The following is a 23,944-nucleotide window of genomic DNA, read 5'->3' as shown; positions in this document are numbered from 1 at the left end:
AAACTGCTTCAGCTTCCAACATTATCAGTTCATCATCCATCATTCCTGCATCCCACATCCATCCCTCATCCCTCCACCCGCCCATGCTTGTTTCAAGGAGGCCCAGTGCAAACTACAAAGACTGAGACGCACATGTCGCCAAGGTAACACTCCACTGTTACATACCGAGGTCTTCCCCCGCTTTTCTCTGGTACGCAAGCAAACCCAGCCCCTCCAAGTTTAGAGGTTCAGATAAGAGTTTGGGGTAGTTTGGATCCTCGGGCTTCCTTAGGTGCTGGCGCTTCAGCAGCCTCTGGCCCCGCCCCTAGCAACGCATTGGCTTGTTAACAACCTGCCAGCAAGCAGGCTGCCTAGGTACGCCGGTGGGCTGCCTCCGCGGGATGCGGGTGGCGTCGCGGTGGCCGAGTCCACGGCCGGACCCCCGGGACCTTTCGCGACTCTAGTGGCTGTCAGGCGGCTTTCACTTCTCGGTGGCGGGGGCTCTTGCAGTCTTGCGGCTGCGGGCACAATGTAGTCCTCCACCCCTCACTCCGCCGCACAGCCATGTCTACAGCGGAGGCTGCGGCGACGGCCCAGGCCCGGGCACCCGGCAGCACGATCAAGTTCAGCAGCCCTCGCCAAATCCCGGTAGTCGGAGTGGTGACGGAGGACGAGGAAGCGCAGGTATGGCCAGGTGTCTGTGCTTTGGAGGGTGTGAAGGCGGGGGCGGGGGTTGAGATCTGGGGGCGGAGATGATGCCTGGGGGCAGCAAGGGAGGAAACGGGGGCCTGAGAGGAAACCAGGAGAGCCCGGGGGACTGTGGTTCCAAGCTCAAAGCTGATCCCTTTGAGAACTGCGCCGCCTGCGAGGGGAGTTGGCTGTCGTCGACCAACCTGTCTGGGGACTCGTGTCTCGAGGTCCTCCCGGAGCGTCCCAGTAAACTGAGTAGGCAAGGTTTGGCGGCTTTTCTTCGAAACGTGTGACCCCACGAAGGACCTGAGAGGGAGGGAAACATTCTTAGCGAAAACTTGGATTTGATGACCCCTTTGTTTGCCCTGGGCTTTTATATGTAGATCGCTGTTATCGTGTGATGTTCTTGATATAGGGGTAAATCCTCCCGTGTTTAAATTTGCTGCTACCAAAACCTGCACCTGGAGGGGAGGGAAATACTATTAAAATTTGAAATTTAGCAACATTTTTATATGAAATTGGAAGCTGATTAGAAGTGCGTCGGAGAGAATTGGGATCGAACAGAATTGATTTATTGTGCTTGTATTTGGTTTTTAGTTTACTCTTTGTCTTACAAAACTAGTTCTTTCGAATTTCTGTTGAGAAATTTCACTTCAGAACCCTGGCTTGGATCTCCACTCGTAGCGAGGGTGTTCAGAAACTCCAAGGCGTTTGTTTCATACTAGGGTTCCATTGCTCTTCCCCAGAGATCCATGATCAAGCCTTAAATTAACGTGAATTCTATGGAGGAAATTTGCCCTACCTCCTCACGCTGATGGTGTGGGGCTACTATGGGAATTCCTGCTGAGGCTTCACAAGTCTCAGGCTGCGTCAGGAACCTTGTCTCCTGCGTCCACATCCTGGAGGCTTGGAGAGTTCCTTAGGAGAGGCTAGTTGACTGGGGACCTCTCTATGGTGGGAGTAGGGTTGCACTCTCTGAAAATGGCCAGACATTCAACCCACAGAGAAACAACACTTCTGCATGAGGAGGAGCAGGTGTTAGGGGAATTTACCTAATCGGGTTTGTGGAAGTATTCCAATCCAGGTGCAGATGATTTTGAGGAACAACAGCTGTCCCTTCACTCCCAAGGCTGCAAGGGGGCTCGACACTACTGCTGTTCTCCCAGGCATGGGGCAAAACTGACGAGTAGGTGAATTTGGTATCTGATGGCTGTCATTCTTCCTTTACTTGGTGTTAAAAAAAAAGAAGGGATGGGGTCTCAAGGTTATAGGAGGCAGGCAAGAGTGGGTTAAAAAGAAGAAAAAAGGGGAAATACTTTTAACAGGCTGTTGCCAAAATAGTCCACAATGTATCAAATAATGCAGAACAAGTATACCTGTGTATATGTGTGTTTATTTTCTCCCTTCCCTTTCCCTTTCTTTTCCTCTTTCATTACTGCCTCTTCTTACAGGGCCTAGGTTTCTCCTCCGGGAAGAAATCAGTTTGTATTAATAAAAGTTCCTACCCTGTTAATAACTGCTTCTAGGGATATTAACATTTTTTATAGTACTGAAGAAAAAGGCAGTTTCTACCAAAAGAAAGGAAATCGAATAAAGACATCTTATAGCTGGGAGAAATGGTCTCTAAGCCTTCCTGGGTTTTGTTTGTGGTTGTTTTTACAAATGAGGACCCTAAGGCCACGAGAAGTTAACTGAGAGTTACTCAGTTTCTTTACTGGGAGTGGAGTCTAGTGCTCTTTGCCACTTAAAATGATAACTTTATACACCTCTGCCTTGGAACTCTAAATGTTTCCAATCTTTTCAAACCTTTCCATATTTGCAGCCTCCTCCTCTTCCTACAGTGACAGTACAGTATATCCTAGTAGCTTAAAGTGAGAATGTGGAGTCTACCTCAATCCATTAAGCCAGCTTCATCATATGCTTGAGAAATCACAAATTGTTCACCCTTTATCTATTTCCTATTTATTTAAATGTTGTTCCTCTTATTATAAAGAATCAGAAGCCCTTTGGAGCAGTAATTATTCAAAATTTAATGTGCATTTGGAGCACCTGGGGAACTTAAACGATATAGATTCTAATTCTGTAGGTCTGGGTGGAGCCCTGGATTCTGCTTTTCTAACAGGTTTTCAGGTGATGCCATTGCTCCTGGTTGAAGGACTCCATTTTCCACTCAGAGTAGCAACACTTAGTGTATCATAGCTGCAGTATGGTATGTACAGTGTGACAGTTTCACAGCAGCTAACTCCTGGAAAGCCATAGGAGATGGTTTTACATGTACTCAGATTATAAAACAAAGTAAACAACAACAATAAAAATTCCAACCCTCCCCCTGCCAGGTCAGATGATATGGTACCAAATGGGGCTTTAAAAGAACTACTTGCGGCTTCCCTGGTGGCGCAGTGGTTGAGAGTCTGCCTGCCGATGCAGGGGACACGGGTTTGTGCCCCGGTCCGGGAAGATCCCACATGCCGCGGAGCGGCTGGGCCCGTGAGCCATGGCCGCTGAGCCTGTGCGTCCGGAGCCTGTGCTCCGCAACGGGAGAGGCCACAACAGTGAGAGGCCCGCATACAGAAGAAAAAAAAAAAAACAAAGGAGGGCAGAGAGGGATAGAAAGGAGTAAAACAAAATTAAAACTCTGTTTTAAAAAAAAAAAAAAAGAACTACTTGCTCTCCTTTCCTGTCACCACAATGCCTCAGTCAATCCTGGATTAATGTCACATCCTTTGGGCCTCACCTCTTCCTTGCTTACCACTCCATTCTCCGTAAACACCACTTTACCATCCTCCTTGCTACCTCTGAGTCCCACCTGTTCTTTCTTTCAGGCTTCTGCAGTAGCTCCTTATTGCTTCCCTCGCTTAATATCATTACATTGACCAGATCACTCAACTCTCTAAACCTGTTCCCTTTTCTGTAAAACAAGCCTGTACTAGATGAGTGTTCCCCAAACTTGGGTGACCATCACAGTCATCTGAGGAGCTTTTCTTAAAAAATCCTGTACATAGCTGGGTCCTTCCCTAGATTTACTTAATCATAATCCTTTAAGTGATTTTTAGCCTCAGAACCACTGAACTAGATGGTATCTAAGGGGTCTGCCATCCTCAGAGTGCCTCAGGTCCACTTCTTGTCCTGTTTGCGAGGTTTCCCAATGTATAGTCTGTACTTTATCTGTACCATGTACTCTGCTTAGTGCCACCTTCATGAGGGCAGAGACCTTCTCTGTTGTTTTTTTCTGTAGTGTCCCCTATTATCCCCCAGTAGCATCCAGCACAACACCTGGTACACAGGAGGGGATATTAAATATGTATCGAATGAATGCCCTCCCCTCTTTTCTGAATTTAAATCTTACCCTACCTTTAGATCCTACCTCTCCACCATAAAGTAACCCCCAATAGGACATACTTCCCATTCACTTTCACTCTCACAGACCTTCTTCTCATAAATGGGTGTAGTCCTTGGTCTGAGTTTCTCACCTAATTATCAGTTGTTTTATGTTTGTTACTATTTCATGTGTCTTGTTTTGTCTCTCCCTCTCCTTAAGTGTAGAACATATATCTTAATACTTGCGTGTCCCTCCCCTCTCAACTCTGAGTTCAGAGTAGAAATTTAAGTCCTCATTAGTAGCTGATAAAGCCTTCTGTGTTTCAGCCACACTGGCCTCCTAGCATCTCCTCAACCATGCCAGGTATACCCTGCCTAAGGGCCTCTGCACTTGCTATGCCCACTGCCTGGAAGTTTTCCCCTTCTTATCCATGGCTTGTCCCCTTACCTCCTTCAAGACTGCTGAAATTTTACCCATTCTGTGAGTCTTTTGCCGACCACTGCTTAAGCATCCTAGCACTTTCTACTCCCGTTTCTCCAGAGCATTATCTTGCAATACACTGTATAACTTATTGTCTCCCCCAAAGCATATCAATTCTTTATAAAAGCAGGAGATTTTTTGTGTTTATTCAATACCATATCTTCAGCACTTAGAACAATGACACAATGGAGGCACACAGTAATATTTGTAGAATAAATATGATTGCGATTAGTTTTTCATTTTCACTTGCATAGTATCATGGCTGAGCTTCCTTGCCCAAATTTGCTTTCCCTCTGAGAACCTGCACAATCTGCTAGTTGATGTCATATCCTGCCACTATCTGTAATACTGCCATGGACTGTGTCTTTAAATTGCCTACCCCTGCTTTGGAGTAATTGCTAGAAGTAGCCTCTGTGGTCAGCTGAGAAGTCAGGCAGAGAATGAAGGTGCAAAGAACCAGTGTTTCTGCAACAGATAGCCCTGCTAGCCCATATACTAGCTATGTGACCTTAACAAGTTAGATATCAGGGCCTCAGTTTCAACAACAGGGATAATCTATCTTCATATGGTATATTTGAGGATTAATTAAGGTATAAAGTACCAGACACATTAATGGACCACAATAAATGTTAGATCCTTTCCCTATAACTAAGTATCAAAGGAGCAGGACTTTCCCCCTTTGAAATGTTCCTTGGTAAAGTGGGAAAATAAGTTCATTCTATAACTTGATGTAAGTGGAGGTCTAGTTTTCTTCAAAGCAGTTTATTAAGCTTTTGATCTTAAAAGGTTTTGTTAAATGTTTTTACAATTTCTCCATAAACATCTTATGATGATAATAACAGCAATTATTTTTATTTTTACATCCGTATGTTCTCTCTTCTACACCCTGCCTGTGTGATCTCATTTACCCAGACTGTTCCAATTATTACTTTAAGCCTGTGACTTAGAAATCTCTGCCCCAAATTTAACTCATCTCCAGCCTCAACACAAGCTTCTCCCTCCAGCATCCCTGTCTCAGCAAATGGTGCCAACCACTTATGTAATTCCTCAAGCCTGTCCGTCCTCCTTACCTTTTCCTTCTCTTTCCCACCAAATCAAATCACTCATAAGGTCCTGCTGATTCTGCCTCCTTGATGCTTTTCATTCCATTCATTGTTGTGTATCCCGATTGCCACTGCCTTAGTCAAGGCCTGAAGTCACAGACTGGTCTCCCACCTCCAGTCTATATCTTTCCAGCTCAGTCTCAGCAGACAGAATTATCTTTTTTATTGTTACATTCCTCTGGTTAAAACCTGTGGAAATCAATGAAGACCACCCTAGTGAGAACGAACAGGGGCTTGCTGTTCAGAGCTTGCTATAGAAAGAGAATCTGCCAGCATTGCTTACATTTAGCAGAGACTCCCAAGACAGGCAGGGGAGCTTTACAGTGAATAAAAGGGAGGCTTCTGTATTGCTCTGGTTGGAGTCTGTTGCCTTGGGGAAGCTGGAAGTGAGCTAGCTAGAAGCAAGGCAACCTGTGTGATTGATTTGGGAAGCATACTTGTCTTTTTCTGGTTGGCCCTGAGAGACAAATTGGGGTAAAAAATAGGGAATCTGACAATCATTGACCAGATACTGACTTTTCTGAGCCAGTTGCTGCAGAAGTTGTGGTTTGACTCCCCAGGTTGGTTGCTACAGAGGTTGTAGGACAGAGTTCTGTTGCTAGATATAGTCTGGCCTTTGTCTGTTTTTATATCCAGTCTCTCAAACCATTCAATAGCTTCTGATGATCATTAGCATAGTATACAAGGCCCTCTGTAAAATGGGTTTAATAATAGTATCTACCTCATAGAATTCAGTTAGTAAATTCATTTAGTGCTTACAGCTGTACCTAGAAATTGACTTTGTCTAATAAGTTTTACCTATCACTATTATTGTTATTATCATCATTATTATTCATGATTTGACCTCTACTTACCTTATCAGCATCATCTGTAGCTACTATCCTCTGAACTATCTTCTCCAACCTACTGAATGTCTCACCAGTCCTGTAAATGCCATGTTTTCTCTCATCTCCAGGCCTTCACACACGCTACTTCCTTTGCTCCATTTCTCAAACCTTCAGTTCATCTCACAAATCCTACTCAGTCTCACCTCTGCTTGAAGATTACTTCTTCCAGAAGCTGTCCCAGATTCCCATCCCATTCCCATTCCCATCCCTCCTCCCCATACCATTCTGTCCCCATCTATATAGTTCCAGAGCACACCTCTCAGCCAGATTGATAGGTACTTGAAGTCAGGGCAATGCGTTCCCCACACCTAGCACAGTTTCTGAAATGTCGAAGCTGCTTGTAACTATGTATAGACGGAGGAAAAGGCTAAGGGAGGGAGGGAGAGAGGGAGAAACCTTAAAAATATAATATGTGCCATGCAAGTAAAACACAGGGTAACAAGAAGTAGTAATATAAGATAAATTTAGAGATAATACAAGATAAATCTATGTTTTAATCTTTATACACTCTTTCTTGGAAAAGTTATACCTGCTCATTTGGGGGAAAAAATTCTGAAAATACATACAGGTATTAAAAAAAATTTTTGCTCTGACATTTCAATATCTTTTACAACCCTCAAAGCCAATATTGCAGAAAATCGGAAAATAAAAACTCACTATATATATTTATTTCTCTGAGAACACAGGAAGAAAAAGGACAACTGAGGTAGTGGCAGATGGCACTGTTAAATCCCAAAACCTTAAAAGGCAAAACTCTATTTATCAAAAAACTTTGTAACAGTAAATTTAATAATTTAAACAATTTAATAGTAAGATGTAACAATTTTAATGGTAATCATAATACCAAGGATAAATAAGTATATGGTAAATCCCTTTTTTTTTTATACAGCAGGTTCTTATTAGTCATCAATTTTATACACATCAGTGTATACATGTCAATTCCAATCACCCAGTTCAGCACACCACCATCCCCACCCCCCCCACGGTTTTCCCCACTTGGTGTCCATACATTTGTTCTCTACATCTGTGTCTCAACTTCTGCCCTGCAAACCGGTTTATCTGTACCATTTTTTTAGGTTCCACATGCATGTGTTAATGTACGATATTTGTTTTTCTCTTTCTGGCTTACTTCACTCTGTATGACAGTCTCTAGATCCATCCACATCTCAACAACTGACTCAACTTCGTTCCTTTTTATGGCTGAGTAATATTCCATTGTGTATATGTACCACAACTTCTTTATTCATTTGTCTGTCGATGGGCATTTAGGTTGCTTCCATGACCTGGCTATTGTAAATAGTGCTGCAATGAACATTGAGGTGCATGTGTCTTTTTGAATTATGGTTTTCTCTGGGTATATGCCCAGTAGTGGGATTGCTGGGTCATATGGTAATTCTAATTTTTTTTTTTTAAGGAACCTCCATACTATTCTCCATAGTGGCTGTATCAATGTACATTCCCACCAACAGTGCAAGAGGGTTCCCTTTTCTCCACACCCTCTCCAGCATTTATTGTTTTTAGATTTTCTGATGATGCCCATTCTAACTGGTATGAGGTGATACCTCATTGTAGTTTTGATTTGCATCTCTCTAATAATTATTGATGTTGAGCAGCTTTTCATGTGCTTCTTGGCCATCTGTATGTCTTCTTTGGAGAAATGTCTATGTAGGTTTTCTGCCCATTTTTGGATTGGGCTGTTTTTTTTGTTTTGTTTTGTTTTTCGGTACGTGGGCCTCTCACTGTTGTGGCCTCTCCCGTTGCGGAGCACAGGCTCCGGTCGCGCAGGCTCAGCGGCCATGGCTCACGGGCCCAGCCGCTCCGCAGCATGTGGGATCTTCCTGGACCCGGACATGAACCCATGTCCCCTGCATCGGCAGGCAGACTCTCAACCACTGCGCCACCAGCGAAGCCCTGGGTTGTTGTTTTTTTAATATTGAGCTGCATGAGCTGTTTATATATTTTGGAGATTAATCCTTTGTCCGTTGATTCATTTGCAAATATTTTCTCCCATTCTGAGGGTTGTCTTTTTGTCTTGTTTATGGTTTCCTTTGCTGTGCAAAAGCTTTGAAGTTTCATTAGGTCCCATTTGTTTATTTTTGTTTTTATTTCCATTACTCTAAGAGGTGGATCAAAAAAGATCTTGCTGTGGTTTATGTCAAAGAGTGTTCTTCCTACGTTTTCCTCTAAGAGTTTTATAGTGTCCAGTCTTACATTTAGGTCTTGAATCCATTTTGAGTTTATTTTTGTGTATGGTGTTAGGGAGTGTTCTAATTTCATTCTTTTACATGTAGCTGTCCAGTTTATCCAGCACCACTTATTGAAGAGACTGTCTTTTCTCCATTGTATATCTTTGCCTCCTTTGTCATAGATTAGTTGACCATAGGTGTGTGGGTTTCTCTCTGGGCTTTCTATCTTGTTCCATTGATCTGTGTTTCTATTTTTGTGCCACTACCATTTTGTCCTGATTACTGTAGCTATCTAGTATAGTCTGAAGTCACGGAGTCTGATTCCTCAGCTCCGTTTTTTCCCCTCAAGATTGCTTTGGCTATTCGGGGTCTTTTGTGTCTCTATACAAATTTTAAGGTTATTTGTTCTAGTTCCGTAAAAAATGCCATTGGTCATTTGATAGGGATTACATTAAATCTGTAGATTGCTTTGGGGAGTATAGTCATTTTCACAATATTGATTCTTCCAATCCAAGAACATGGTATATCTCTCCATCTGTTGGTATCCTCTTTAACTTCTTTCATCAGTGTCTTATAGCTTTCTGCATACAGGTCTTTTGTCTCCCTAGGTAGGTTTATTCATAGGTATTTTATTCTTTTTGTTGTAATGGTAAATGGGAGTGTTTCCTTAATTTCTCTTTCAGATTTTTCATCATTAGTGTATATGTAAGAGATTTCTGTGCATTAATTTTGTATCCTGCAACTTTACCAAATACATTGATTAGCTCTAGTAGTTTTCTGGTGGCATCTTTAGGATTCTCTATGTATAGTATCATGTCATCTGCAAACAGTGACAGTTTTAATTCTTCTGTGGATTCCTTTTCTTTCTCTTCTCTGATTGCTGTGGCTAGGACTTCCAAAACTTTGTTGAGTAATAGTGGTGAGAGTGGACATCCTTGTCTCGCTCCTGATCTTAGAGGAAATGCTTTCAGTTTTTCCCCATTGAGAATGATGTTTGCTGTGGATTTGTTGTATATGGCCTTTATCATGTTGAGGTAGGTTCCCTCTATGCCCACTTTCTGGAGAGTTTTTATCATAAACGGGTGTTTAATTTTGTCAAAAGCTTTTTCTGCATCTATTGAGATGATCATACATTTTTTTCTCCTTCAGTTTGTTAATATGGTGTATCACATTGATTGGTTTGCGTATATTGAAGAATCCTTGCATCCCTGGGATAAATCCCACTTGATCATGGTGTATGATCCTTTTGATGTGTTGTTGGATTCTGTTTGCTAGTATTTTGTTGAGGATATTTGCATCTATATTCATCAGTGATATTGGTCTGTAATTTTCTTTTTTTGTAGTATCTTTGTCTGGTTTTGGTATCAGGGTGATGGTGGCCTCATAGAATGAGTTTGAGGGTGTTCCTTCCTCTGCAATTTTTTGGAAGAGTTTGAGAAGGATGGCTGTTAGCTCTTCTCCAAATGTTTGATAGAATTCACCTGTGAAGCCATCTGGTCCTGGACTTTTGTTTGTTGGAAGATTGTTAATCACAGTTTCAATTTCATTACTTGTGATTGGTCTGTTCATATTTTCTATTTCTTCCTGGTTCAGTCTTGGAAGGTTATACCTTTCTAAGAATTTGTTCATTTCTTCCAGGTTGTCCATTTTATTGGCATAGAGTTGCTTGTAGTAGTCTCTTAGGGTGCTTTGTATTTCTCAGTGTCTGTTGTAACTTCTCCTTTTCATTTCTAATTTTATTGATTTGAGTCCTCTCCCTCTTTTTCTTGATGAGTCTGGCTAATGGTTTATCAATTTTGTTTATCTTCTCAAAGAACCAGCTTTTAGTTTTATTGATCTTTGCTATTATTTTCTTTGTCTCTGTTTCATTTATTTCTGCTCTCATCTTTATGATTTATTTCCTTCTGCTAACTTTGGGTTTTGTTTGTTCTTCTTTCTCTAGTTCCTTTACATGTAAGGTTAAATTGTTTATTTGAGATTTTTCTTGTTTCTTGAGGTAGGCTTGTATAGGTATAAACTTCCCTCTTAGAACTGCTTTTGCTGCATCCCATAGGTTTTGGATCATCGTGTTTTCATTGTCATTTGTCTCTAGGTATTTTTTGATTTCCTCTTTGATTTCTTCAGTGATCTCTTGATTATTTAGTAACGTATTGTTTAGCCTCCATGTGTTTGTGTTTTTTTTGTTTTTTTCCCTGTAATTCATTTCTAATTTCATAGCATTGTGGTCAGAAAAGATGCTTGATATGATTTCAATTTTCTTAAATTTACTGAGGCTTGATTTGTGACCCAAGATGTGATCTATCCTCTAGTATGTTCCGTGCGCACTTGAGAAGAAAGTGTAATCTGCTGTTTTCGGATGGAGTGTCCTATAAATATCAATTAAGTCTATCTGGTCTATTGTGTCATTTAAAGCTTGTGTTTCCTTATTTATTTTCATTTTGGTGATCTGTCCATTGTTGTAAGTGAAGTGTTAAAATCCCCTACTATTATTGTGTTACTGTCTATTTCCTCTTTTACAGCTGTTAACAGTTACCTTATGTATTGAGATGCTCCTATGTTGGGTGCATATATATTTATAATTGTTATATCTTCTTGGATTGATCCCTTGATCATTATGTAGTGTTCTTCCTTGTCTCTTGTAACAATCTTTATTTTAAAGTCTATTTTATCTGATATGAGTATAGCTACTCCAGCTTTTTTTTGATTTCCATTTGCATGGAATATCTTTTTCCATCCCCTCACTTTCAGTCTCTATGTGTCCCTAGGTCTGAAGTGGCTCTCTTGTAGACAGCATATATATGGGTCTTGTTTTTTTTTTGTAGGGTTAATTAATTAATTAATTAATTAATTATTTTTTCACACACACACTGTATTTTATTTTTACAAGAGGTAAATAGACTGACACCAAGCATTGTAAATGGATGACCACAACAAAAGCAACAGTGATTGCAATTACCAAACACAAAACACACTCATACTATGTCATAATATTGACATTCAGTCCAGTAATACTCCACTGTAACAGCTCCTTTACTTTGCAGTGAAAATTGATTTGTATATTTTTTGCCTCTGATTCCTTGTGGGATTTTTATTTTATTCAAACAGAAAGTCACAAAAATTATAATCATCCTCATCAGTTCACTCAGTCCCATGTAATTTTTTTTCATCTTTATCTTTTGTTAGCACTTTTATGAGTTCATCAGTTTTCCATTAGAGTTCTGAAAATGCTTATTCATTCAGTTCAGCAGTACAGTCAGTTACCAGAAACCTGTACTTGTCAGTCTTTTCCATGAATTCCTTGAAGATGAAACCCTTTTATAGGAACGTATTTGCAAAAGCATCAGAGTACACCCAGAACTGTCTGTAAATGACAAAAGACTTAAAAATGACCACAGTTAAAGATTTGATGAACGTTCATAATAATGCAATTGACAAGGAAATTTAGTTATTTCTGAGATATACATTTTAAAGTAATAATTAGAATTATGACTTATAACATTATACCAGAACATATAAGATTTTTAAAAAATTCATGTAATGTCTGAAACATTTATATTAACATATTTCCATGCAAATAACCCAATGAAAGTTTAGTATTAGTTGTTTTGTTTGTTTGTTTTTTTATACTGCAGGTTCTTATTAGTCATCAGTTTTATACACATCAGTGTATACATGTCAATCCCAATCACCCAATTCACACCACCATCCCCACTCCACCACAGTTTTCCCCCCTTGTTGTCCATATGTCTGTTCTCTACATCTGTGTCTCAACTTCTGCCCTGCAATGGGTCTTGTTTTTGTATCCATTCAGCAAGCCTGTGTCTTTTGGTTAGGGCATTTAATTCATTCACGTTTAAGGTAATTATCAATATGTATGTTCCTATGACCATTTTCTTAATTGTTTTGGGTTTGTTTTTGTAGGTCATTTTCTTTTCTTGTGTTTCCCACTTAGAGAAGTTCCTTTAGCATTTGTTGTAGAGCTGGTTTGGTGGTGCTGAATTCTCTTAGCTTTTGCTTTTCTGTAAACCTTTTGATTTCTCCAATGAATCTGAATGAGATCCTTGCCGGGTAGAGTAATCTTGGTTGTAGTTTCTTCCCTTTCATCACTTTAAGTATATCATGCCACTCCCTTGTGGCTTGTACAGTTTCTGCTGAGAAATCAGCTGTTCACCTTATGGGAGTTCTCTTGTATGTTATTTGTCGTTTTTCCCTTGCTGCTTTCAATAATTTTTCTTTATCTTTAATTTTTGCCAGTTTGATTACTATGTGTCTCAGCATGTTTCTCCTTGGGTTTATCCTGTATGGGACTCACTGCGCTTCCTAGACTTGGGTGGCTATTTCCTTTCCCATGTTAGGGAAGTTTTCGACTATAATCTCTTCAAATATTTTCTCAGGTCCTTTCTCTCTCTCTTCTCCTTCTGGGACCCCTATAATGTGGATGTTGTTGTGTTTAATGTTGTCCCAGAGGTCTCTTAGGCTGTCTTCATTTCTTTTCATTCTTTTTTCTTTATTCTGTTCCGAAGCAGTGAATTCCACCATTCTGTCTTCCAGGTCACTTATCTGTTCTTCTGCCTCAGTTATTCTGCTATTGGTTCCTTCTAGTGTAGTTTTCATTTCAGTTATTGTATTGTTCATCTCTGTTTGTTTGTTCTTTAATTCTTCTAGGTCTTTGTTAAACATTTCTTGCATCTTCTCGATCTTTGCCTCCACTCTTTTTCCGAGGTCCTGGATCATCTTCACTATCATTATTCTGAATTCTTTTTCTGTAATGTTGCCTATCTCTACTTCATGTAGTTGTTTTTCTGGGGTTTTATCTTGTTCCTTCATCTGGTACATAGCTCTCAGCCTTTTCATATTGTCTACCTTTCTGTGAATGTGGTTTTTGTTCCGCAGGCTGCAGGATTGTAGTTCTTCTTGCTTCTGCTGTCTTTCCTCTGGTGGATGAGGCTATCTAAGAGGCTTGTGTAAGTTTCCTGATGGGAGGGACTGGTGGTGGGTAGAGCTGACTGTTGCTCTGGTGGGCAGAGCTCAGTAAAACTTTAATCCACTTGACTGCTGATGGGTGGGGCTGGGTTCCCTCCCTGTTCATTGTTTGGCCTGAGGTAACCCAACACTGGAGCCTACCTGGGCTCTTTTGTGGGGCTAATGACAGACTCTGGGAGGGCTCAGGCCAAGGAGTACTTCCCAGAACTTCTGCTGCAAGTGTCCTTGTCCCCACGGTGAGCCACAGCCACCCCCTGCCTCTGCAGGAGACCCTCCGACACTAGCAGGTAGGTCTGGTTCAGTCTCCCCTGGGGTCACTGCTCCTTCCCCTGGGTCCCGATGCGCACAATACTTTGTCTGTGCCCTCCAAGAGTGGAGTCTCTTTTTCCTCCAGTGCTGTTGAAGTCCTGCAGTCAATTCCCACTCGGCTTCAAAGTCTGATTCTCTAGGAATTCCTCCTCCCATTGCCAGACCCCCAGCTTGGGAAGCCTGACGTGGGGGCTCAGAACCTTCACTCCAGTGGGTGGACTTCTGTGGTATAAGTGTTCTCCAGTCTGCGAGTCACCCACCCAGCAATTATGGGAGTAAATCCTTTTTGATTGTTAATTTTTGAAGTAAAAATCATATTGAGTAAATAAACTCACTCAGATACTTATTCTGCAGACTTAATGTTAGAATGCTTAACTGAAAATTGGTTTTGAAAGAGATTTCTTGAGATCAGAACATGTGAGTTTGTAATTGTGAAAGGAAAGGAAATTCTAGCCCTAAGAGGCAATGGAATAATGACTGCGTAGAAAGGTGACTATGTAGAAATATGGAACGGTATGTATTATAGATTTAAAAATCAGAATATACAATAGTGTTAACACTAAGTGAAATTATGTAACGTATTTATACATGTAAACAAAAACAGAAAATAAAATATTAAAATACATATATAAAGCAGAAAATAATAAAAATGTATTTTGATGATAATAAGATCTTTTTCTTTTTGAATATTTTTTATTACGTCATCTTTTCAAACAGTTATTTTAAAGTAGAAATAAGTATGAAAGCAGGAGAGATGGGAAGAAGGAAACAAAAGAGACTGGGATAGCTTAACCCTTCTAATAGGAGTGAGCAGTATTGATATAACATTTGAATGAAAGAAAACGCCATGCAGCAAAGCATTAATCCCCAAGATAAATATAGCCAAAACTGCATTTAGAATTTTGACATTTCTATACTATCATAAGTACTTAAACTTTGGATAACACCTTCTATTTCCTTCCCCATTTACCTACAAATAACTTATATATGTTACACCCAGTGTTTGGTGCTGGGGATGCCAGAAAACAAAAGTCTTCCCTCACAGTAAACTTTGGGATAGGGGATAAGGATGTAAACCATTTTAGAATAAGGTGACGGGAACTGTGATGGATATACATTCAAAGTGCTATGGGAGTACCCAGGAGGGACATTTGTTGTATCCTTTTTCCTCCCTTGGGGAGGTGACACCTGAACTATGTCTTGAAGGACCTGGGGAGGTTAACTAAGGAGACAGATAGGATTGTAACAACATAATGAAAACAGAGGAGGGGGTGAAAGGCATTAGTGGAGAGTCATTGAATGATTTAGATGTGTTGTGTTCAGATTTGGGTTTTATTGTTCTGATCAGAGGGTAGAACCGTAAGCGTGCAAGACTAGAGGCGGGGAGAACAAACAGCAGGAAACCTTCAAAACTGAGTGAGAAATGAGAACTGAATAAATCATTAAGATGGAGTGGGCCAGATACTATAAAACTCTTAGAGGAAAACATAGGCAGAACACTCTTTGACATAAATCACAGCAAGATTTTCTCAATCCACTGCCTAGAGTAATGAAAATAAAAAGAACAATAAACAAATAGGACCTAATTAAACTTAAAAGCTTTTGCACAGCAAAGGAAATGACAAACAAAATGAAAAAACAACCCTTAGAATGGGAGAAAATATTTTCAAACAAAGCAACTGACAAGGGATTAATCTCCAAAATATACAAACAACACATGCAGCTCAATATCAAAAAAACAAACAACCCCATCATAAAGTGGGCAGAAGACCTAAATAGACGTTTCTCCAAAGAATACATACAAATGGCCAGAAAACATATGAAAAGGTGCTCAACATCAGTAATTATTAGAGAAATGCAAATCAAAACTACAATGAGGTATCGCCTCACACCAGTCAGAATGGCCATCATCAAAAAAATCTACAAACAATAAATGCTGGAGAGGGTGTGGAGAAAAGGGAACCCTCCCACACTGTTGGTAGGAATGTAAATTGGTACAGCCACTATGGAGGTTCCTTAAAAAACTAAAAGGAGAGCTACCATATGATCCAGCAATCCCACTCCTGGGCATATATCTGGAGAAAATCATAATTTGAAAGGATGCATGCACCCCGATGTTCATTGCAGCACTATTTACAATAGCCAGGACATGGAAGCAACCTAAATTTCCATTGACAGAGGAATGGATAAAGAAGTTGTGGTACATATATATGTACAATGGAATATTACTCAGCCATGAAAGGAATGAAATAATGCCATTTGTAGAGACATGGATGGACCTAGAGATTGTCATACAGGGTGAAGTAAGTCAGAAAGAGAAAGATGAATATCATATAATATCACTTATACTGTATGTGGAATCTAGAAAAATGGTGCAGATGAACTTATTTGCAAAGCAAAAATAGAGTCGCAGATGTAAAAAACAAACTTAAGGTTACCAAAGGGGGAAGGGGGAGGGTGGGATGAATTGGGAGATTGGGATTGACATATATACATGACTATATATAAAATAAATAACTAATGAGAACCTACTGTATAGCACAGGGAACTCTACTCAGTGCTCTGTGGTGACCTAAATGGGAAGGAAATCTAAAAAAGAGTGGATATATGTATATGTATAACTGATTCACTTTGTTGTACAGCAGAAACTAACACAACATTGTAAAGCAACTATACTCCAATAATAATTAAAAAAAAAAAAGATGGAGTGGGCTCAAGAAATATTTAAGATGTAAACTCCGTAGAACTTGGCAGTTCCTGTTTTCTACTACAGGTGATGTAAGACTGCTGGGAGAGGGGATACCTGGTTCAAGAAGGCGATTGCCTACCTATAGTTTAGAAGCTAGTCTTATGTATATCTGCCTAGGCAAACTCAGTGTAATGTGTATGCATGAGATATGTAATATGTATGAATGAGATCGTTTTATTTTCCAAAGCATGGAAGTGCTATTATTCCAGATGCTCTCTTGGGCCTTTCGGGACTAAGAAATTTAAAGACATTAAGATTGTAAGATATGAAGGTGGGAGGTAGATGCAAGAGGGAGGAGATATGGGGATATATGTATATGTAATGTATAGCTGATTCACTTTGTTATAAAGCAGCAACTAACACACCATTGTAAAGCAATTATACTCCAATAAAGATGTTAAAATAATAATAAAGAAAAATAAAATAAAAAAAAAAGATTGTAAGGTAGTACTAGAATTCAAGAGGTTTGGGGGGGGTTCACTCCAAAATTTATTTACTCCTATAAGTCTCATCTGCTTTTCATTATCCCTTACTATCTTTTTTGCATAAGATATTTTTAAGTTGCTAAGAGATAATGCCATATAAAAATAGTGTGTTTGATGTGATTTCTTGTTTCTCATGACATAGAATACTATGAGTTTTATGTTTTTTAGGGTGTTTTCAAGCCTGTGGACCTAAATTGTGTCATCAAACTCCTCGAAGAGACTGGTAAAGTAAGCTTTGAGAGAAAATTTCTCTATTTCACTTAGAAACTGTGATTTCCCTGAAAGGTAACATGTATTCCCCTAAATATGTCTCATTTCTCTCCTTTTGTTGAAAACATTTCAAATAGTATATGTCTCATCTTGAAGAACTATTTAAATTTAGTATGAATATATTTAACCTGGTAGGGAGGCTGGAAAAGAATAGATTTGAATGCATGGGATGGGCAAATCCATGGTGGATATAAACAGAAGAAATCATAAGAGTAAAGAAAGACTGATCTAGCCTCTGTTCATAGCTTATTACCAAGTAGGATATGGGCATAAGGGTAGAAAAAGTGTATCGTGATGTAGTACTTAAAAATTTCCTGATAAGAAATTAGGATATGTACATACTCATATCCAGTCATAAGTAATTTATTTTGAGAGAACTCTTATACAGAATGTAATGGAAATAAAGATACAAGACTCAAAATTGAAGTTTAGGCATTAGGAGAAAGGATAATAAATGCATATGCATACATGTTTATATGAGACTCTCCTGATGTTACCCAAGAATTGACTGAATGCCTAAAAAGCCAGTATACACTATAAAATTACTACAGGATGAAGATTGCATACTTTCAGTAAGTGGGAAATGGGCTGACCATGGTATAGCAGATCAAAACAATGTCCTGTGATTAGCAGGTGCAAAAATTTAGTCATTGTTTTAACATTTTTTAGTCTCTACATTTTTACATAGAAAGAAGAAAAAAACACATTAAGAATAATGACTTTATAAGAATAATTTATCTTTTGTTGGCTATGATTATTGTGAAAGTTATTTTTAATTGTGAATATATCTGCAGTTTTTAAAAAAGGAAACCCAACTATGTAGAGCTCCTACTAGCTGTTAAATAAGGGTAGACAAAATATGTATGTGTGTGTGTGTACGTCTATGTTCATACATATGTCTACATACACAGATACACACACACACACACACACACACACACACACACACACACACGCCACAGTTTCTCACAAACAAGAAGGTTAAAAGAACAGAAATGGGGGCTTCCCTGGTGGCACAGTGGTTGAGAGTCCGACTGCCGATGCAGGGGACGTGGGTTCGTGCCCTGGTTCGGGAAGATCCCACATGCCGTGGAGCGGCTGGGCCCGTGAGCCATGGCCGCTGAGCCTGTGCGTCTGGAGCCTGCGCTCTGCAACGGGAGAGGCCACAACAGTAAGAGTCGAGGCCCGCGTACCACACACACACAAAAAAGTGATTCAGTCATGAAAATGCATCAGTATACAGAGTTTTGCTTTGCTTTGTTTTGTTTTGTTTTAATTGGCTGAAGATGTTTAGTTTGAGCCATTACATTGGGTATATTTTAGAGGTTAAAAATACAATTTCTGGAGTCAGATTGTCAAATTTGACTTCTTACATCACCATTTATTAGCTGTGTGATTTGGGTAATTACGTAGTGTTTCAGCTTGAGTTTCATATTCCAAAAAAGAAGGATAATAAAAGTACCTCCTAATAGGGTTATTTTGAAGATTAATGAAATGATATGTATATACCTTGCCTAAATGGTACATGGCATAGAAAAATGCTCAACATACTTCAGTATTATTAATATTATTTCTGGAAACAATTAATGCTTTTATATTAACCTAGTTTTGATTCGCAATTTCTTATTCAAATATAAATGGTAGTTTATTCTTACCTTCACTGTTTTATGAAACATTTTTAATGCTTACATTATAATATAGTAATTTAAGAATTACTTGATAACATGTCTACTCTCTTTTTACACTAAGGAAAAATTTTAAAATCTCAACAGAATTAATAACACAAAAGAACTAAAATAGATAATTTGTTTTAGGATGATTTAGAAGAAAAACAACTTAAATCTGTCAAGAAAATGGTGCAGTGTTATCAGAATGGACTTGTATCCTTTACTTATATGTGTGTGTTTTTTTGGTTATCCTGAAATGGGAGAATTTTTATTAGAAAACGCATTAGCTTCCTATTGTTGCTGTAACAAATTACCAAAAACTTAGTGCCTTAAAACCACATAAATTTTTTGTTTTATAGTTCTGGAGGTCTCACTTCTGGGCTAAAGGCAAGGTGTTGTTGGCAGGGCTGGTTCTTTCTGAAGGCTCTAGGGGAGAATCCATTTCCTTGCCTTTGCCAGCTTCTAGAGGCAGCCTGCATTCCTAGGCTTCCTGGGCCCTTCCTTGAAGTAGCATCACTCTCACCTCTACTTCTGTCATCATATCTCCTTCTCTGACCCTCTCCTGCCTCTCCTTTCCTTATAAGGACTCTGTGATTACATTGGGCCTACTTGTATAACCTCGGATAACTTTCCTATGTCAACGCTTTTAACTTAATCACATCTGAAAAGTCCCTTTGCCATGTAAGGAAGGTAACAGTCACAAGTTCTAGGGATTAGGACAGGCCATTATTCTGTTTACCACAGAAAATATCTAACATTTTGTGCTTTTTACAAAATTATATTTTTATCAGAGAATATAAATTTGAAGAAACAGTATAATGCAATATTAACTGTGCAGATAGTGTCAGTTTCTATAGACTCAGAGAGACAGTTTATGTAGTTAGCAGGGCCAAGTCAAAGTCTTGTTTCTACCAATTTACCTGAGTATTTGCACTGTTGATAAGCTTCTTAACTTTTCCACCCTTATAAAATAGGGATAACAGCCCCTCATAAGGTTGCTAGGAAGACTAGATGAGATAATATATGAGCAACTTCTTGATAATCTGTAAAACATTCTATAAATATGTTATCCTCAATGAAGATACCACCCTGATCAGAATATGTAGAAACCAGTATGTCTCAAAACTATCTGTGATTATGAACCAGTTTGCTGTTGGGGGTTGTTTCTTTTTTTTTATCCTTTGCATATATATGCTATTGTAAAAATGCAATGAAATTGTCACAGGAAATTCACTTTCTGCAGTTATTTTTCCACAAACTGGTAACATACAATTCCAGAACTGGCATGGTCCACAGACCACACTTAACAGTAGTATTGATCTAACTAATCTCTAACAGTTGTCCAGTCTGGTCCCAAGAAGACAGCAATCTCTAATATTATCTTGTTCCAAGATTTCAAAACGTCTTAAGCCTCCGATTCAGGGAAGTGGTGCCTTATAATTTTATCTCTTTTCTCACCTTATTTTAGCCTTGTTTTATATGGATTTGTTCAGTCAGTTACCTGAGGGCTTGTCGATATCAAGCATTGTTTACTGGTAGCCAAGAAAGTCTACTAGCAAGTGATTTCTTATCTTAACCCAATAACTCAACACCTCCCTTTTTTTTTCTTCTTCAGGCTAGAGAGTTGGTGGCAAATGACTGTTTCTGAATGCCTTTAGTAGGCTGGGTTTAGAGGTTATAATCACATAAAGCAAACATAAGTTAGAGAGGGATCATTTCTCTAGGAAGTTAACAGAGGTTTGTATTTCTAATACATCCAGCTCTCCTATCTTTTTCTAAGAAGCTCCTAGAGACTAGAAGTGATCAGATTCAATCAAGAAGTGCAAGTCACAGCTACCATGTCCCCTTAACTGTATTAAAAAACAAAACAAAACAAAACATGTGAAATTTGTTTATGTACCAACTGGGTTTTTTAAATAGGTAAAATAAAAGGTGCTTTTACCTGAAGATCTAGAGAGGGTACATTTTGCTTTCATAAACTAGAGTCTTAAATAAAATTTTCAACCAATTTAAACCTTAAAAACAAGAGCACACACCTGAGTAATGTTAATAAAATAACACATAAAAGTAAGGTAGGTTTGGGTTGCTTATTCCCGAGCAATATATGTTTTGTATGTGGGTGGAGATTAAGGATATAATTGAGCCATTAAGTTAGTTTTGTTTTCAAAGTGTTATTACTCATTGCCAATAATAAGTTATTGTTCAACTGAATATGTGGTGTAGTAGTTGGTTGTCAAATTCTAAAGATGTGGTGAGAAGAGAAAAAAATATTTTGAATAAGAGGTTACTGATACAAAAATTAAATAATATTCCTTAAAAAAACATGGTTCTGTTTTCCTCTTTAGATTTCAAAATTGGTATAATTAAACCACATTTAACAAAATAGATGGAATTCTATAGACTTTTCTTGACAGAAGTGCTGTAAAGGATATTTTAATAAAAATCTTAATTTTATTTCTTAACTAAAAATATTAAAGCCCCTAAGGGATTTAGCACAGATATTTAAAATTCTGAATCTGTGTGCAGGAAAAATTAAAAAACAGCCCCATTTTATAGAACCTGCATGTAATATCCTAAAATTATGTGGGTAAGTTTTTTTTTAACTTTGTTTTATATTAGCGTGCAGTATTTTCTGTTTTATTTTGTCTTACAAAAATATTATGCATTATGGTATAGCAAAGTGATACAGAACTCAGGACACTTCACTTGATCACTTGATTCCAGCAGCTGGTATCTCAAAGGTAGTACATTTTATTTTATTGTAGTCTGAGATTGCTGACCACAAGAGATTAAACTGTAAGTATATTCGAATGTTTTCTCATAATAAATTGCTCTCAAGTGAATGATAAATATGAGATAAAACAAAGAAATAATATTTTTAGAGAATCCTTGAGAAAATTTATGGACAATACTTAATAGTTTCTGCCTAGTTTTTTTCTATCTCTCTAAGAAATTTGACTCTCAAAGACATGAGAGTCAAAATGTTTTATTTGATCTTCCAAATTTGAATAAAGAATGATTTATCACCAAATTATTTTTGGCACATTTTTTTCAAAATGTAAATTAGAGATCAGAATTATAAAATTTATATATTCCATCCTCTGTACTATTTTTTCTTCAACCATTTGGGGGAACTAGCCACATAGTGGCTAATCAAGATGTATATTAAAATGTATGTTTTTGGTTTTCAATATAATATGGTAGAGGAAATTTCTTAAACAAGGAATAAACTTTTCTGACAATTTAACCTTCTAAACTTTTCTACCAATTTACTTTTTAAATAGTGAGTTTCTTTTAATATATAAATAATAGTATTAGTAGGACTATGTATATGTGGTAGGTTTATCTCTCACTTTTAGATTTAGTAGCAATAATATTTGCAATTTTGTAACTAATTACATTTAAGATTTTGTTATCTGAATAGATGTTCAAAAAAAAATTTATTGAATGCCCTTACCACACCTTACTTTTTAATAGAGACCATGAAAAATAAAGAAACAAATTATTGCTCTGATGCTCTCAAGGAACTGTAATGTACTAACTGGAAATTATTGTTATATTGATGTGAGATAATATTATGTAAAACACTTTCAGATTTTGAGGCTATGCAAGTCTTAGAACACCAGATTTGCAAGCATTACTTTCAACATCAGTACTCCTACAGAGCTCCACCAAGAATTGGTTCTCTATGAAAGCTGTGACTGAATGTTTCATTGCATAATATGAGAAATGGTTTGAAATGCACTCTTCACTTTCCTTCATATTTCATAATTACATCATTTTTTTTTTTTTACTTTCCTAATTTCTACTTTCATCGTGCATTTTTCCACACCACACCCTCACTTGATTCTCTTTTCAGGCCATTTTTGGGAGATAAAAACATAGAAAATTAAAAAATAAAATCAAACCCTTCTGTTTTGACCTCTAAGTAGTATGTTTCTCTCAGTGCATCAGAAGTATAATGCTTATTTTTTTTCATAACCTTTTTGGTGGAAAACTATTCTGATGCTTTATCTTTTAGGTTGTTTCCTTTGGTAAAAAAGGAAAAAAATTTGAGGACAAGAACAATTCGTTTTATAGTTCTTCACTTTAGAGATTCAACAATGAGCTGGATATCAAGTAATTAAGTTATTTATTTCAAATGAAAAATTCTAACAAACACCAGAAATGAACCTCTATGGTATTTATAAAATATTCCTTTTCATAACTTGCCGTTGAAATATCTTTTAATTCCAGTTGACCTATATACATCCACATGTGATAGTTCCAAGTGCTCTTTTTCAACTATTTGGTTAATTTTTCTTGAAAAACATGAATTTAAAGTCCTATATATAAGATATATTAAATATCTTTAAATAGGATACAAAGTTCAAATTTTGAACTCCTGAAATGCTGAAATAGTTTATATTTTTTGTTTAGGAAGTGACTTTTCTCTCTCCTCTGACACTTAGACTAATGACCTAGGTTTGAGTGCCCTATCTTTTATGATTTGTGAATAAATTATTTTCAGATAACTTTGGTTATATTAGCTGTGAAATGTAATTCTAATATAATTAATATTTGTTAAATTCTTTAGTGTCTCAAAAAGTATATTTGTTATTTCATGGATGGTAACTGATCCAATTAATAAGGAAAAAGTCACTGACTTTTAAGAACAAATAGACCATTGATCTATTAACTGGAGTTTCAAAAACTTCAGAAAAAGCCCTTGAACAGCCTTTAATTTATAGGTGAGACTAGATCTGTGATTTGTATCAGATTTTCCAATGTCTTCCTAATTTTAATAGTACAGGTATAATCTAGTATTATTTTGCCCTCAGAGAGAAAGAAGATTCTT

General features: G+C 37.9%; 2 protein-coding genes across 4 annotated transcripts in view; one reads left to right on the top strand and one right to left on the bottom strand.

The window, feature by feature from the left end:
- Positions 1-216: 216 nt before the first annotated feature.
- Positions 217-23,944, top strand: part of CFAP69 (cilia and flagella associated protein 69) — a 69,216-nt gene continuing 45,488 nt past the window's right edge. Inside the window, exons 1-4 of the mRNA XM_079931440.1 lie at positions 217-663; positions 17,339-17,398; positions 19,255-19,320; positions 21,585-21,694. Of these exons, the coding sequence (XP_079787566.1) occupies positions 544-663; positions 17,339-17,398; positions 19,255-19,320; positions 21,585-21,694 (356 nt within the window). The 5' untranslated portion in view covers positions 217-543. The remainder of the gene's footprint in view (positions 664-17,338; positions 17,399-19,254; positions 19,321-21,584; positions 21,695-23,944) is intronic.
- The window catches only part of FAM237B (family with sequence similarity 237 member B), a gene marked incomplete at its 3' end in the record, with an annotated part of 111,636 nt that continues 93,362 nt past the window's right edge, over positions 5,671-23,944 (bottom strand). For 2 of the 3 annotated variants that reach the window (XM_079931436.1, XM_079931438.1), the window contains one exon: positions 5,748-5,760. Of the gene's footprint in view, positions 5,761-23,944 lie in introns of all 3 variants that reach the window. The other variant, XM_079931437.1, reaches the window with a different exon arrangement.

The sequence above is a fragment of the Stenella coeruleoalba genome (assembly GCF_951394435.1).
Source record: "Stenella coeruleoalba genome assembly, chromosome: 9".
NCBI lineage: Eukaryota > Metazoa > Chordata > Mammalia > Artiodactyla > Delphinidae > Stenella > Stenella coeruleoalba.
This window is presented reverse-complemented; position numbering and strand designations above follow the sequence as displayed.